Source organism: Thalassophryne amazonica, chromosome 14, assembly GCF_902500255.1.
Source record: "Thalassophryne amazonica chromosome 14, fThaAma1.1, whole genome shotgun sequence".
Classification (NCBI taxonomy): domain Eukaryota; kingdom Metazoa; phylum Chordata; class Actinopteri; order Batrachoidiformes; family Batrachoididae; genus Thalassophryne; species Thalassophryne amazonica.
In genome coordinates this window covers 1,855,233-1,873,323 of record NC_047116.1, presented here as the reverse complement: position 1 = coordinate 1,873,323, position 18,091 = coordinate 1,855,233, and the positions used below count along the sequence as shown (strand labels likewise).

The 18,091-nt window shown below is 43.0% G+C and overlaps 1 protein-coding gene across 1 annotated transcript in view; it reads right to left on the bottom strand.

The window, feature by feature from the left end:
• Positions 1-1,430: 1,430 nt before the first annotated feature.
• The window catches only part of cwc22 (CWC22 spliceosome associated protein homolog), a 119,155-nt gene continuing 102,494 nt past the window's right edge, over positions 1,431-18,091 (bottom strand). Inside the window, exons 18-19 of the mRNA XM_034186117.1 lie at positions 6,663-6,832; positions 1,431-1,864 (exon numbers count right to left, since the gene is read on the bottom strand). Coding sequence (XP_034042008.1) covers positions 1,578-1,864; positions 6,663-6,832 — 457 coding nt within the window. The 3' untranslated portion in view covers positions 1,431-1,577. The remainder of the gene's footprint in view (positions 1,865-6,662; positions 6,833-18,091) is intronic.

Here is an 18,091-nt window from a genome sequence, read left to right as displayed (position 1 = left end):
AGGAAATTGATGCAATTTACCACAGGAACAGTGTCTTTTTCTGGATTAATTTTTCTCTCAACAAGCTCCACTTCTTTATACGAGGTCTATTAGAAAAGTATCCGACCTTATTTTTTTCAAAAACTATATAGATTTGAATCACGTGTGATTGCGTCAGACAAACTTGAACCCTCGTGCGCATGCGTGTTTTTCCACGCCTGTCGGTTGTGTCATTCGCCTGTGAGCAGGCTTTGAGTGAGGAGTGGTCCAGCCCCCTCGGCGGATTTTCATTGTCAGGAAATAGCGGAATGATTTGGGCTTTTTTTCAGAAACTGTTAGAGACAGGCAGCTGGAAACCATTAGAAAATTTATCTGGCTTTCGGTGAAAATTTTACGGGCTTCACAGAGAATAAGGACTGTTACTACAACTTTAAGGACGGCTTTAAGGACGCTCAGGGCGCCGCGCTCCGTGCCACCATAGAGAGCCACAAACCACCGGATCATTTCTAAACAGATGGCTGTCTGGATCCGTGACCATCGTGTGCACTTTCTCTGGTTATCACAAGAGCTGGACATCAACCATTTTCCGGCAGATTTCACTTTTAACAAGAGATTTTGTCATGGAAAGCCGAGCGGAGGCTTCGCGCGTCATGACCGATTTGCTACTGGAGCGAGACAAAACCACCTCCATTTTGGTCTCACAGGACGGCTTTGAGATGGCGTTCAGACAGCTGTCGGTGGTTTTTCCATCGAGTGATTATCCGAGAAATTGTGGATGTGCCTGGACATGCCAGAACATGTCCCGTGAGGCTTCATCACAGCCTTGCTGTGCGCCATGCGGCCATAGTAATTGAGATCAACAATAATATCACAATAATTAACATTGTGTACAAGTTTAAAAAAGGCCTTAAAATGCTGGAATCACAACAGTACATTTTATTGTAGGCTAAAACTAATATTTTTATTGTGTAATTTTTTCTATGAGCCAAAATCAACTGAACTTATACTAAATATAATAAATTATATATCCAAGAAAGTCCAAACAGCATTGACATGCAAATAAATGAGAATTATTGTGATGAACAATCATTCCAGTAATAAAAATAAAAAAAATAGTCTCCAGCTTCAGAATACTTAACTTTATATAGTGAGTACATTTTACACATTACTACGTTCGATGGATCATCGGATGGCCACTAACAAACAGTCTAAATTTAAACTGTTATGATTTCAGTGCGACATCCTTTAAAATAAGGCTGAAGAGAATCAAGTTATTTATTCCACGAGTTTAATGCCGGTGAAGCTCAACTAGCAAAACGTGGAAGAAACTCAACTCGTCCTGCTTGAATAGTGAAGGACAGACGTGTCCTTTGGACTGTTGGGTGAACAGTGATCAGTCAACTCACGCCACCTGGTGGTGAGCTGGTTATAAGACCAGTAAAGCAGAGCGGTTAGAGAAGAAGCTGCACTTTTATTAAAAAGTCATTCAACAGAAATGATGAAAACATAAAAAACACCTTTTTTAAATCATCATCACAGTAATAAAAAGTGATGTGACGTTCACTCGCTCATCCTGCTGGATGAGGGATGAAGACGCTCTACCTCCTCCTCCTGCTCCTCCTCTCCTCTTCATTTCTGTGTCTGTTCTCTTTATCTCTCTCTCTCTCTCCAAATCTGTGTCTGTCTCCATCATCCCATCTCTCCTCCCCTCCTTTTTTGCCCCCCCGGGCACCGCGGGCCCCGTCCTCCCGGGCGGACCTCTTTCTGTCCTTCCTCGCCTGCGTTTCGTGGTCGTCCCCGTGCCCGAGTTTCATCTTGCTGGAGGGTTTTGTCTTTGTCTTCTTCATACTTTGTTCTTTTCTCTTCTTGTGTTTGTTGTCAGAATCTAAAGGATCAAAGAGAAATAAGTTACTTCTTTTTCACAAACACGTTGTGGACACATGGCGGGTAAAATCAGTATTGAACACGACACCATTTTTATCATGAAAATTTCACTGGATGTCAGTAAGAACCCCAAAACTCCAAACACACAAAGAAACCAAACCAAATAAGTACAGAAATTAAGTTATGTGGAATAACACAGGGAAAAAGTATTGAACACACTGACTGAAGTTTATTTAATACTTGGTACAGAAGTCTTTGTTGGTAATGAAGTTTCATGATGCCTCCTGTGTGGAGAAACTAGTCACCTGCACTGCTCAGGTGTGATTTTGGTCCATTCTTCCACACAAACAGTCTTCAAAACAAAGGTTCTGGGAAGCTCTTCTATGAACTCTGACCTTTTCCGTTGGGTTCCAGTCAGTTGATTGGCTGGACTATTCCAGCAGGTTTACTTTCATCCTCTGAAACCAGCTGAGAGTTTCCTTGTCTGTGTGTTTGAGATCATTGTCTCACTGAAATGTCCATCGTCGTTCCATCTTCAACATCCTGGTAGATTTTTATCCAGAATGTTTCCGTTCATCCTTCCATCGGTTATCTGAAGTCTGTCAGTGAAGAACGGTCCCACACCGTGATGTTCCACCTCCAGACTTCACTGTTGGTCTGGTGTTTTTGGGCTGATGTGCAGTGACACTGATGGTGTGTACTTTCTGGTCTCATCTGGTCTCCCCGTATCTCACAGGTTTGTCGAAGTGTCGTGCAGCAAACTTTAAACGAACTTCAACATGTTTTTCCTTCAGCAGTGGAGTCTTGTGCGGTGAGTGTGTGTGTGTACAGACCATCCAGAAAGTATTCACAGCACTTCACTTTACCACATTTTATGTTACAGACTTATTCCAAAATGGCGTAAATTCATTGTGTGAAATCTTTGCTAAATTATTAAAAATAAAAAACTAAGACATCACATGCACATATTCACATTTCCACATCATGTCCAAGCAGCTGAACTGACCCCAGGTGGACTCCAGAAACATCTCAAGGATGGTCAGTGGAAACAGGAGGCACCTGAGCTCAATTTTGACCTTCACAGTAAAGACAGAAAATGAGTTTATGTACATGTGATTTCTTAGTTTTTTATTTTTAATAAATTAGCAAAAATCTTATAAAACAAACACACAAATACCCCCCCCCCCCCCCCCCCCCCCCCCCCAAAAAAGGACACACGCGGACCCGACGACACACGTGGACCCGACGACCGCGGACACACGCGGACCCGACGACACACGCGGACCCGACGACACACGCGGACCCGACGATCGCGGATACACGCGGACCCGACGACCGCGGACACACGCGGACCCGACGACCGCGGACACACGCGGACCCGACGACCGCGGACACACGCGGACCCGACGACCGCAGAGACCTGCAGACCCGACGACCGCAGAGACCTGCAGACCCGACGACCGCAGAGACCTGCTGACCCGACGACCACAGACACATGCGGACCCGACGACCACAGACACATGCGGACCCGACGACCACAGACACATGCGGACCCGACGACCACAGACACATGCGGACCCGACGACCACAGACACATGCGGACCCGACGACCACAGACACATGCGGACCCAACAACTGCGGACCCGACGACCACAGACACATGCGGACCCGACGACCACAGACACATGCGGACCCGACGACCACAGACACATGCGGACCCGACGACCACAGACACATGCGGACCCGACGACCACAGACACATGCGGACCCAACAACTGCGGACCCGACGACCACAGACACATGCGGACCCGACAACCACAGACACATGCGGACCCGACGACCACAGACACATGCGGACCCAACAACTGCGGACACGACGACTGCGGACACCTGTGGACCAGATGACCGTCACCTGAACCGTGGAGGACTTAGCCGCCTCCATCACAGTCTTCTGAAAGACTGTAAATCTACAGGCACCAGGTGAGGAAACGCACTGACTGCACATGTGGAGTTGAACACACATAGTGTGGCCTGGCAGGAGTGCTGAGGTCACAAGAGCACTGCCAAAAGTGCGAAAATTATCCCCACAGTTTTTTCTTATTTCATGTTGGGTTTCAAAAACTATTTTGCAAATCAATGAAGAGTCCAACTAACCTATTTTCTGCATATAACGTCAGACTACAAAGTCGCTGAACTGTCAAGGTTGACATGCTTAGACAATGTTGCATGGACGTTGAGGACTCTGGACTGGCTAATTGGGGTGGTGGTCCCCATTTTTAGCAGTGGACCAGCTCTCTGCAAGAATATTACAAGGGTCTTGGGAGTATGAGTTTCTGAGAACTGTCTACTCCACACAGATTGACCACAGAGTGTCACACTTTGTATTTCTTCATAACTGATGTCAATAAAGTCTGAGACATATTGAGAGGCAGCTTCACCAGAGAGCCTCAACCACAACAACCACAACAGACTGTTAAAGGGGGCAACACACGGTATGAAGAACAGGGGGACGGAAACTTATGATCAGGCTCATCTGGGTCCTTTCTGTTGTCATTATGATTTAAAAAGAGGAAACAGCTGTTTGACAATAAATGGCTTCACCCAACCACAAACCATGAGGGAAAGAAATGTTACTGTGTTAGCATTCATATTCTCTGAAACACGGCAAAAAAAACAAACAAACAAAAAAAACAACTAAAATTCTGCCAGGGTATGTAAAGTTTGAGGACAGTGAGCAAGGAGTGTGACGAGGTAGAATGGCATTACTTTTTAAATGCCACAAAAAACTTGGATTTGGCCCCAAATTCATCTCCTGGATTAAGATCATCTACAGTTGTCTTGTCAGAGTCCACACCAATAATCTCTTAACATTTTCTTTTATTGTTTGGGGACACAACAAGGATGTCCCATTTATAATTTACTGCTTGTAAAGTCAACAGAACATTCAGCTGCTAAGTTACAATGCAATGCAATGAGACCATTTGACAAAACAAAGTCCGTCTCTATGCAGATGACATGCTGTTGTTTCTGTCTGACCGCCACTAAGTGTTCCCAGTCTAATTAATCTGTTAAAAGCTTTTGATAAAATCTCTGGATATAAAAGTGAATCTCCAGAAGATTGAATTAATACAGATAAACAGAAAAGCTCAAGAAACTAACTTTACAGGTTTTCTTTTCAAATTATGTACACAAAAGTTCAAGTAGTATTTAGGAATAAATTTAAAGGAAAACTACATAAGTTTGGTCAGTTCTTTTTTGCTTGTGTTCTTCTCTATGGGCCTCCCCCTACAGCTTGGGAGCACATATGTCATAAACCTGTCAAAAACTCCCCAGCCCCCTACTCTCCATGTGCATTTGTTTTGATGCAATCTGTGTCAAGAAAGCAACAATCCGGGAATACACAGAGAACACAGTTTAGCTCAGGTTGATTCCTCTTTCTGTCAGTTTCTCTCTCACTCTCTCTCCACCCGTCTCACGTACACACTCTTCTCTCTCTTTGTGCCCCCCCAACTTGTTTTTCCTCTTGTCAAAGATTTTTTTATTTATTTAACCTTTATTTGACCAGGTTAGGCCAACTGAGATCAAGATATCTTTTACAGGAAACCTAGACAACGATAAAGTTTCTGGTCCATTTAACCTGCATGTTATGAGGCGATCGGATGAAAAATCCTTCTGTACATTCTGTTCCAGTAAAACTGGTCTCAATAATTTTGTTAAAAATATACAAAAGTGCATTTCACAGAGTTTAACTGAAAAAGATATAAATGCAAGAAAAAATATTTTCATGAGGAAGCGGAACCCCACGTGATCCATCTGAACCAATCACTGCTCAGCTTTCACATCCTAGCCGCATGTAAACAACATGGCAAGTCCCGCTCGCTGGCTGGAGAAGAATCCGTAAATAATGGAGATCCTCGTATTTCAATGGAGAAGGGAACAAGTTAAATGCTGGACCACAGCACTCAGATCTCTGCTTTCCATGTTCAAAACATTGTTCTAAAAGTGATAGTTTCCTCTTCTTCCAGTTGTTGTGGTGCCCACAAACTGAACAATTAATGCTGCTCATGTTTGGACACTGTTAGCATACTGTGTTCCCACGTAGCTAATCATCAGACGCAGCGGCAAATCGGACGTTCCTTGACAAAATGGAGCCGCCCACCCTGACTTCCTGAATAAGGTGAATACAGACAGCACCGACCCAAAGCAGAAGCAGAATCAGTAAAGCGATAGAGGCGGGGCCAACCTTGACCCCCCGAGCAGAGCGTGACACGGAGGGACAGAAGCAGGGAGACTCACTGAGGCGCTGACTTCTGTAAACAAACACGAGGCCAGTTAATCATCTCCACGTATCAAATGAGACGTTGATTCAGTTGTTATGGCAACAGGCTTAGAACCTAATTACACTAATAAGGTCCTAAATCATTCAAAGACGTTCTGTGCACCAGCCTTAAAATGTGGACAGCAGCTGATGACGGAGACGGCGGACGCCTCATGGCTCTGGCCTAAAAACGGCCTTAAACGGGTGCAGGAGGCGGGACCTAAGGTTATTAGCACATAATAACCACGAGACTCTAACTCCGCCCTCTGCTGCCGCTGCTCCTGTGTGCTGGAACTCTCTGGATCAGCATGTGAAGACCCAACATGGCCGTCCGGGCCGCGTGCATCTTTAAAATCACTCTATCTTCTTCTGACGTGGGGATGTTTCTCTGTAAATCAAGTCTGTGACTGTGACTAAATGTGTTGCGGTGAAGTCAAAGAGTTGGACCCAGGAACAACGAGGGGGGAGGGCCGGCTCGTACCTGAGCTGCTGCTGCTGGAGGAGGAATCTGATTGGCTGGATGATTCTGAATCGCTGGAGGAGTCGGAGGAGGAGCTGGACGAGGTGGAGGAGGAGTCAGAGGAGTCCACATCCTGATTCTGGGTCATGATCATTTTGGGAGCATTTTTCAGGTGTTCCCGTAACTCGTCCCTGTCAGGGAAGAAGAGGACAGAGGGGTTAGGACTCAGCATGAACCCAAGGAACCTCAAACATGAACTGTGAAGACAGAAGACCTCAGCACAGAGGAACAGCAACCAGGACCAATGGATGGCCTGGTTGACCTGAACTGTCTGCTTTAGACGTCCCCATAAACCTCACTGACATCTCCGCAGTGAACACATGAATGCTCAGCTGGATGCTGAAGTGAATCAAATGATGACTGCACACTGATGAAAACGTCTGCTGCTGGCGTGAAGACGCTCACAGGCACGCGGCTAACACCTAGCTGCTCGTTAGGCTGTTTCACAAACCACTACACAAAGTTGACAGAAGTAAACTTTATGGAATTTGTCTTTTTGTCTCTAATGACACATTTTTACATGTATTTTGTTTATTTCACTCAAAGAAAGGAAACACTTTTGAAGCTCGCTGCCGGGGCCTTGTGTCCTGGACAAACACACCACATGGACACGTCGTCTCAGCTGAAGGTCCCGCCACAGCGCCACTGATCCATTTTTGAGTGTTATCACCTCGTTTCTGCTTCAAACTGCCTCCAGTCATCATGTGTTTCAGCCACAGATATCTGGAGCTTTTCTACAACAATCATTTGCACATAAACTCAGCATTACACCAGACTCTTGTTTGTGGAAGTCTAGTCAGCATTTAATACGATGCAGCCCTATTGTTTAGTAGAAAGCCTGTGTGATGATTTCCACCTGCCTCACCAGCTTGTTTTATGGATTTTTAATTTTCTACAATGAGGCAAATAAGTATTTGATGCACTGTTCATTTTGCAGGTTTTCCCACCTACAAAGAATGCAGAGGTCTGTAAGTTGTCATGTTTTGGTCCTGGACCTGCCCAGAATCAGGTTTTGTCCCCCAGTCTTCGTCTGTGTCCCTGTCTTTGTCCTTCTGTCCGGCCCTGAGTGTTTATATTCCGTTTCTTCCACTTTAATCTTGGTTATATGATCTGAAATACTTCAGCCACTTGAGTTCTCCTCTAGTTTAGATCCAGCCTTTAATTTTCTGTTGTTCTGTTTCTGCTTTTTCATTTGTTTATTCTGTTTCCCTCATGTCTGGATTTAGGTATTATTTCCTAATTGTTTAACATTTGTCTGTCTCTTTTTGCTGCTTTAGTCTGACACGCCCACCTGTCACTCCACTCTCGTCTCGTCCAGCCACACCTTCCTTGCACCTGCACCTGCATCACGTCCTGATCAACCTCTGCTTTTAAACCCCTTGTTTTCCAGTTCTCTGCTCGTTGGTTGTGCATATTGCCTCGTTCCAAGCCTCTCGTGTTGTTTTTCTGCCTTAGCCTATTTTCTTGCCATGTTTGACCCTCGCCTGGTTTGACCTTGCCTTTTGTCTGTGCCTGAATGCTGCTTGTTTTTGACTCCATGTTTGCCTCCTCCGATACACCTGTTTGCCTGTACTTGAACTCTGCTCTTTACTAACCACGCCATTGCCTCACGATTGTCTGTACTGCCGCCGGCCTGTTTGTCACCCAGTTTATCGAACTCAGCCCGTTTGTGATTAAACCATTTTTTGTACTTCCTGCCTCTGAGCCATGAGTCTGCATTTGTGTCCACCTGCCTGTTATGCCACGTCCTCAAAGATGACAATTTTTTATCGTAGCTTCACTTTAACTGTGAGAGACAGAATCTAAAAAAACCAAAACAAAAAACAAAAAAAAAACAAAACAAAACTGAAAATCACATTGTATGGTTTTTAAATATTCATTTGCATTTTATTGCATGAAATAAGTATTTGATCCAAAAGAAAAACAGACGTTAACATTTGGTACAGAAACCTTTGCAGTTACAGAGGTCAAACGTTTCCTGTAGTTTTTCCACCAGGTTTTCACACACTGCAGCAGGGATTTTGGTCCACTCCTCCATACTGATCTTCTCTAGATCTTTCAGGTTTGGAGTTTCAGTTCCCTCCAAAGATTTTCTATTGAGTTCAGGTCTGGAGACTGGCCAGGCCACTCCAGGACCTTGAAATGCTTCTTACGGAGCCCCTCCTTAGTTGCCCTGGCTGTGTGTTTGGGGTCATTGTCATGCTGAAGACCCAGCCATGACCCATCTTCAATGCTCTTACTGAGGGAAAGAGGTTGTTTGCCAAAATCTCGCAATACATGACCCCATCCATCCTCCCTTCAATACGGTGCAGTCGTCCTGTCCCCTTTGCAGAAGAGCACCCCCAGAGTATGATGTTTCCACCCCCATGCTTCATGGTTGGGATGGTTTTCTTGGGGTTGTTCTCATCCTCTAAACATGGTAAGTAGAGTTGATTCCAAAAAGCTCTATTCTGGTCTCATCTGACCACATGACCTTCTCCCATGCCTCCTCTGGATCATCCAGATGGTCACTGGTGAACTTCAAATGGGCCTGGACATGTGCTGGCTTGAGCAGGGGGACCTTGCTGCCCTGCAGGATTTTAAACCATGACAGCATCATGTGTTACTAATGTAATCTTTGTGACTGTGGTCCCAGCTCTCTTCAGGTCATTGACCAGGTCCTCCTGTGTAGTTCTGAGCTTTTCTCAGAATCATAGAATGGCACCTGTTTGAACTCGTTATCTGTATAAAAGACACCTGTCCACAGCCTCAAACAGTCAGACTCCAAACTCAACCATGGCCAAGACCAAAGAGCTGTCGAAGGACACCAGAAAGAAAATTATAGAAGTGCACCAGGCTGGGAAGAGTGAATCTACAATAGTCAAGCAGGTTGGGTTGGTGTGAATAAATCAACTGTGGGAGCAATTGTAAGAAAATGGAAGACATACAAGACCATTGATAATCTCCCTCGATCTGGGGCTCCACGCAAGATGTCATCCTGTGGGGTCAAAATGATCATGAGAATGGTGAACAAAAATCCCAGAACTACACGGAGGGACCTGATGAAGGACCTGCAGAGAGCTGGGACCAAAGTAACAAAGACTACACACTACACAGAGATGGACTCAAATCCTGCAGTGCCAGGCGTGTCCCCCTGCTTAAGCCAGTACATGTCCAAGCCTGTGTGAAGTTTGCCAGAGAGCATATGGATGATCCAGAAGAGGACTGGGTGAATATCATGTGGTCAGATGAAACCAAAATAGAACATTTTGGTAAAAACTCAACTCATCGTGTTTGGAGGAAGAAGAATGCTGAGTTGCATTCCAAGAACACCATACCTACTGTGAAGCATGGGGTGGAAACATCATGCTTTGGGGCTGTTTTTCTGCAAAGGGGACAGGATGACTGATCCATGTTAAGGGAAGAATGAACGTGGCCATGTATCATGAGATTTTAAGACAAAACCTCCTTCCATCAGTGAGAGCATTGGAGATGGAATGTGGCTGGGTCTTCCAGCATAACAATAATCCCAAACACACCACTCAGGCAACAAAGGAGTGGCTCCGTAAAAAGCATTTCAAGGTCCTGGAGTGGCCGAGCCAGTATCCAGATCTCAACCTCATAGAAAATTTGTTGAGGGAGTTGAAAGTCCATGTTGCCCAGCGACAGCCCCAAAACATCACTGCTCTAGAGGAAATCTGCATGGAGGAATGGACCAAAATACCAGCTACAGTGTGTGCAAACCTGGTGAAGACTTACAGGAAACGTTTGACCTCTGTCATTGCCAACAAAGATTATGTTCCAAAGTATTAAGCTGAACTTTTGTTATTGACCAAATACTTATTTTCCACCATAATTTACAAATAAATTCTTTAAAAATCCTACAATGTGATTTCCTGGATTTTTTTTCTCATTTTGTCTCTCATAGTTGAAGTGTATCTATGATGAAAATTACAGACCTCTCTCATCTTTCTAAGTAGGAGAACTTGCACAATCAGGGACTGACTAAATACTTTTTACCCCACTGTATTTGGTTAAATTTTCTGATGACACTGTACTGTTGTCTCTTCTTCACGGTTCAGAATCAGACCACGGAGCTGCTTTATCAAATTTCATTTGTTGGTGTGATCACACCTTTTTGGATTTAAATGTGTCCAAAAGTAAAGAAATGATCATTGACATAAAAGGAGTGTATTATACACCATGAAGAAGTGGAACTTGTCACATCATATAAGTATTTGGGGACTATTTTTGATGACAAACTCAAGTTTGATGTAAACACGGACACCATTGTGAAGCGAGGACAACAGAGACTTTATCTTCTCCATAAACAGAATTCTTTGTTTTTTTCAGTCTTTTATTGAGAGTCTTTTGTGTTTTTCATTTATCTGCTGGTTTCACAACCTATCAGTGAAAGACACAAACAACCTGAACAACACTGTAAAAATCTGTTCAAAGATTATTGGAGTGAAACAAAGAGTCTTACACTCTTTTTGTCTTTTTGGAATCAACAGATCCTCCTGAAAGTATCTCATCTTTGTCGGGTCATGTTCTTCCAGGGGAGCTTTCTCTGCTTCCTTCAGGACGCCGTTATGCATCACCACTTTGTAAAACCAACTGTTTGTTTCAAGTTGTTTATCCCTTTGCCGATTTGAGTTCTAAATGCTCCGTAGGTCTGGCGTGTTTTATTTATTCTGGCTGCCCATTTTTACTCCTTAAGTCTGTTTTTATCTGTTTTTATTTGTTTCATTATTCTTAAATAATGTTGTGTTATTGTGTTTTTTAGCTGCTGCTTAAACTTAATTGCCCCTTGTGGGATTAATAAAGTTGTTTGATTGAGTGATTGATCATTTCATAATAAAAGACACAGCAGCAGCACATCTGAGTCTGACTCTCTGAGTCTGACCCAAAGTGATCAAAGGGAATAATGTGATTGTAAACCATCAGATGACAAAGTAAAACTTCGAAAATCATTCTTAAGTCAGTTTGAAGGAGAAATGAGGTGATAATCGGTGAATCGCTGCTGACGCCCCAGAATGACACGTGTGGAGTGTGGGGGACGGTTCAGTCGGCAATAGGGTTGAGCCGGATATGCGTTTCAGACGAGTATCCGGTACGGATAAAGCATTTTTGTCGAGTACGAGCATGATCTGAGTAAAACCTGTCAATATCTGTGCTCGTGCTGGAGGAAAATCCTCATTGGTTAACTGACTGTTTTCATGCTCTGTGACTGGCCAGTCACACGCAGCACCTGCCTCTCCCTACAGACACGTCTCTCTTCAGCCTCTCGCACACACAGACAGGAACTGATCTCTCTCTGTGCTTGGCTTGACTCTACCTCACGTTGCGCTCTCAGTATTTGGTTTGTCTGATATTTAAAGTTACTTGGTGAACTTGTTTTGTAATGTACAAACTCCTGCATTCGACAAGACAGAGCTGAAAACGGCTCGTGTTATGTGACACGGTCACTGCCTCCACTCCGGTCGGGGATTTTTTTTTTTTTTAATCGTATGCTTGCTCTTAGTTTGGCTGGTGATATAAAGTCAGCTGGAAAACTTTGCTTGTACTGAATGCGGTACTTTTGAGAAGAATACAGTGAACAAGGCTGACATATTATTTCCCCGTTTGCCATCACTGGATGTTTGCATGAATCACCAAGTTCACACAGATCATTAACCTCTTTAAACCTAGAGTCCCCAAATTTGGGGACTTGCCCTGTTTTGGAACATTTGAACACTCATAACTAACCAATGCTAACACCAACATACACTTATTATACATGAAAAAGTTACTCGGTGAACTTGTTTTGTAACGTACACGGTGAATTTGACAAGACAGAGCTGAAAACAGCTCGTGTTGTGTCAGTCACTGCCTCCACTCCGGTCGGAGTTTTTTTTTTTTTTAACAGTTGAAATTTATTTTATTAGTAAACGGAGCGTGCCGCGGCCTCAATTTTACCTAAATTCTGGGTCTTTTAGTGAAGTTTAGGGCTAGTGGCCGGCGATCACCTTAGTATTTCTTCTGTTTTTCTTGTTGTTTAACGCTGACAAATTATACAGTATTTCTTGTCTTTCTGATGCCTGGTTCTGTTTTTTCTCTGTTCAAGGTGCAGCTCCATCCAGAGATGGGAGTTGTATTTGTGCTGGAGACGCTCCTGTCCTGTGCACCAACAACATTTCCTGTATGTTCATTTTGTGAATTGTTCTGTAATTTATGTCTGTATCATGGCCCAAGCAGAGGGTCACCCCTTTGAGTCTGGTCTGCTTGAGGTTTCTTCCTCAGAGGGAGTTTTTCTTTACCACTGTTACTCTGGTAGTCAGTGGGCCAAATCTCAAAAAGGCTCTAGTTAAGGAGTTTGTTGCACCCACCTGGTCACCAAGGTTTGATGGTTTCATGATCTGCCTGGTCCATCGGGGATAACATTTCCACTTGTTGTCATTGGCACAACCTGGCAAGGATATACGAAAATACGTATTTGCCGAGCACTTTTGTTCGCGTACCCCACTTTCGGCAAAATTTTAGGTAACACACTACGAGGTCTGTCCGTAAAGTATAGGTCCTTTTAATTTTTTTCAAAAACTATATGGATTTCATTCATATGTTTTTACGTCAGACATGCTTGAACCCTCGTGCGCATGCGTGAGTTTTTCCACGCCTGTCGGTGACGTCATTCGCCTGTGAGCACTCCTTGTGGGAGGAGTCGTCCAGCCCCTCGTCGGAATTCCTTTGTCTGAGAAGTTGCTGAGAGACTGGCGCTTTGTTTGATCAAAATTTTTTCTAAACCTGTGAGACACATCGAAGTGGACATGGTTCGAAAAATTAAGCTGGTCTTCAGTGAAAATTTTAACAGCTGATGAGAGATTTTGAGGTGATTCTGTCGCTTTAAGGACTTTTCACGGTGCGAGACGTCGTGCAGCACTCTCAGCCGCCGTCATCAGCCTGTTTCAAGCTTAAAACCTCCACATTTCAGGCTCTATTGATCCAGGACATCGTGAGAGAACAGAGAAGTTTCAGAAGAAGTCGGTTTCAGCATTTTATCCGGATATTCTACTGTTAAAGGAGATTTTTTTAATGAAAGACGTGCGGGCGGATTGCAGTGTCGGCTCACAGCCGCCGCGACGCTCCGCCACAGGAAAAACACCTCTGTTGGAAGCCTTGAGGACACGTTGGAACATCTCCAGCTGATAAACAATTTCTCATATACTCACTCCACTGAAAGCCATCAAAAGCCAACTGGATTTTACAAATGGTTATCAACACGGAGGTGTTTTTCCTGTGCCGCCGCGTCGGCTGCGTCCCGACGCGCGGACCCGTCCGCACGTCTTTCATTAAAAAAATCTCCTTTAACAGTGGAATATCCGGATAAAATGCTGAAACCGACTTCTTCTGAAACTTCTCTGTTCTCTCACGATGTCCTGGATCAATAGAGCCTGAAATGTGGAGGTTTTCAGCTTGAAACAGGCTGATGACGGCGGCTGAGAGCGCTGCGCGACGTCTCGCACCGTGAAAAGCCCTTAAAGCGACAGAATCACCTCAAAATCTCTCATCAGCCGTTAAAATTTTCACTGAAAACCAGCTTAATTTTTCGAACCGTGTCCACTTCGATGTGTCTCACAGGTTTAGAAAAAATTTTGATCAAACAAAGCGCCAGTCTCTCAGCAACTTCTCAGCCAAAGGAATTCCGACGAGGGGCTGGACGACTCCTCCCACAAGGAGTGCTCACAGGCGAATGACGTCACCGACAGGCGTGGAAAAACTCACGCATGCGCACGAGGGTTCAAGCATGTCTGACGTAAAAACATATGAATGAAATCCATATAGTTTTTGAAAAAAATAAAAAGGACCTATACTTTACGGACAGCCCTCGTATTGGCTCTGTGCTTCCCCAAAACCCACCTGAATTTGATTTTATGCAACCAAAGCTACTCTCAGTATATCATAAATAAAATAAAATGCATTTAGGATGATGATAGGTGCCTTTTATATGTCTCTTAGACAAAATTATTCAAAAAAAAAAATCATCCAAAAACATGGCTATTGTGAAAAAAAGTCACATTTTCTCTTCCCATTTCAAAAGTATTAAAGATATGGGCACTAAATAGCATCAAAATTATCCCTGGCATCTCTGCTGAATGTTGACAATTTTTTAATAGTACACCAGGTGGCCTGAACTTTGTTCAGGAGAAATTATCTTCCCCCTACCCCTAATTAAAAACTACCTTTTTAGTGAAATTACCGTAACTTCACATATTATGTATTTTCTTTTCCTACATTGTTCTCATTTTTGACTCAATATAGCATCAGGTATAAAAGCCACTGTTGATGAAACAACAGACCTCCTAACAGCAGAGGAAAAGGGAAATGATGCCTTTACAACATTTGTGGAGAGTAGACTGCGCACAAGTGAAGAGACGTTCCATGCCACTTTGGCCAAATTAAACTTGAAGACATTCAGCCACATGGCCTTAAATAGGAATTCTAAATCGACCCCAACTAGTTTCTAAAGGCTGACCGTGAACTATTTGCAAGAATGATTATCATTGCTCAGCACAGACAGATGGACATGCATGAAGTTTTGAAGTTTCCTCTTGGACCTCTCCCTTGGTCACTTGCCACTACTGATGGCAGGCTACCAAAGACAGCAAAGGACACACTACTTCACCTTCTTGAGGGACAGGCTGACCCTGCTAATGATGTGCAAGCTTCTGCAGCCTTTGTTGTAGATGGTATGGCATTGTTGCAGTCCCTGAAAATGGTTCCAAAGACGTTCAGTGATCTTGCCAGGTATCAAAATTTTCTAAATGTTTTATTCTTTGTTTCAGTGTGTTAATAATGTAATGTAATTTGAATAATAACATATATATAACATATTTCAATATATTTCTTTATATCAGAACTATTTTGTTGTACATGTACGTTTGCAGGTACGTCTTCCTGTTGTTGAAATCAATTTGTGTATCCCAAGAGTCTACATGAACTGACTTCATTCTGGATCAGTAACCAGAAGTCTCAAAGAACCTTGAGAGAGAGGCAAGGAGTGCTCAGGGTACCATTCAGATCCAAGTCAAGGATGGCAAACAGAAATGCCCAACCCAGTGGAAGAAGTTCCTTGGAGATGGCAGTAAAAAGACAAACCTCGCAAACTTCTTTGTTGAGGAATGGCAGAAGGAAGACTATGTTCTGTTGTTTGAGAACTTTGGCACACTCTTTGTCACACATGGCCCAGAATGTCACATGTTAGCTGCTGCAGAAAATAACATAGCCTGTACAACCCCTGGCAAAAATGATGGAATCACCGGCCTCGGAGGATGTTCATTCAGTTGTTTAATTTTGTAGAAAAAAAGCAGATCACAGACATGACACAAAACTAAAGTCATTTCAAATGGCAACTTTCTGACTTTAATAAACACTATAAGAAATCAGGAAAAACAAAATTGTGGCAGTCAGTAACAGTTACTTTTTTAGACCAATCAGAGGGAAAAAAATATATGGAATCACTCAATTCTGAGGAAAAAATGATGGAATCATGAAAAACAAAAGAACGCTCCAACACATCACTAGTATTTTGTTGCACCACCTCTGGCTTTTCTAACAGCTTGCAGTCTCTGAGGCATGGACTTAATGAGTGACAAACAGTACTCTTCATCAATCTGGCTCCAACTTTCGCTGATTGCTGTTGCCAGATCAGCTTTGCAGGTTGGAGCCTCGTCATGGACCATTTCCTTCAACTTCCACCAAAGATTTTCAATTGGATTAAGATCCGGACTATTTGCAGGCCATGACACTGACCCTATGTGTCTTTTTGCAAGGAATGTTTTCACAGTTTTTGCTCTATGGCAAGATGCATTATCATCTTGAAAAATGATTTCATCATCCCCAAACATCCTTTCAATTGATGGGATAAGAAAAGTGTCCAAAATATCAACGTAAACTTGTGCATTTATTGATGATGTAATGACAGCCATCTCCCCAGTGCCTTTACCTGACATGCAGCCCCATATCATCAATGACTGTGGAAATTTACATGTTCTCTTCAGGCAGTCATCTTTATAAATCTCATTGGAACGGCACCAAACAAAAGTTCCAGCATCATCACCTTGCCCAGTGCAGATTCGAGATTCATCACTGAATATGACTTTCATCCAGTCATCCACAGTCCACGATTGCTTTTCCTTAGCCCATTGTAACCTTGTTTTATTCTGTTTAGGTGTTAATGATGGCTTTCGTTTAGCTTTTCTGTATGTAAATCCCATTTCCTTTAGGCGGTTTCTTACGGTTCGGTCACAGACGTTGACTCCAGTTTCCTCCCATTCGTTCATTTGTTTTGTTGTACATTTTTCGATTTTTGAGACATACTGCTGTAAGTTTTCTGTCTTGACGCTTTGATGTCTTCCTTGGTCTACCAGTATGTTTGCCTTTAACAACCTTCCCATATTGTTTGTATTTGGTCCAGAGTTTAGACACAGCTGACTGTGAACAACCAACATCTTTTGCAACATTGCGTGATGATTTACCCTCTTTTAAGAGTTTGATAATCCTCTCCTTTGTTTCAATTGACATCTCTCGTGTTGGAGCCATGATTCATGTCAGTCCACTTGGTGCAACAGCTCTCCAAGGTGTGATCACTCCTTTTTAGATGCAGACTAATGAGCAGATCTGATATGATGCAGGTGTTAGTTTTGGGGATGAAAATTTACAGGGTGATTCCATAATTTATTCCTCAGAATTGAGTGAGTCCATATTTTTTTCCTTCTGCTTGGTCTAAAAAAGTAACCGTTACTGACTGCCACAATTTTTTTCTTGATTTCTTATAGTGTTTCTTAAAGCCAGAAAGTTGCCATTTGAAATGACTTTAGTTTTGTGTCATGTCTGTGATCTGCTTTTTTTTTTTACAAAATTAAACAACTGAATGAACATCCTCCGAGGCCGGTGATTCCATAATTTTTGCCAGGGGTTGTACTAGAGTTGACTCACTTTGCACTTACCAAGAGGAGGCCGACACCAGGATACTCTTACATGCAAAGCATGCCTCAATTCATAGCCATGAGTGTATTATAATCCAATCCCTGGATACAGATGTTGCAGTGCTTGGCATTGCCTTGAGTCATGAAATTCATGCAAAGGTCTTATTCAGTACTGGTACAAAGGAGATGCAGATGTTTAGATCTTACCAAGATTGGACAAAGCTTAGGTGAGAATGTATGCTGTTAGTTTCTGTTTCAATTCATTTGTGAGATTATGAACAAAACTTTTATTTTGTTTGGCATTATTTCCAAACTTTGAGAAATATTTCCATAAAAATTTTATGTATTAGCATTATTGTGTTTATTATATGCCATATACATAAAAAAAAAAAAAATCAAAACCAGTTTGGTGTGGTAATGGTATATGCAATATTCACTGAAAGGAAA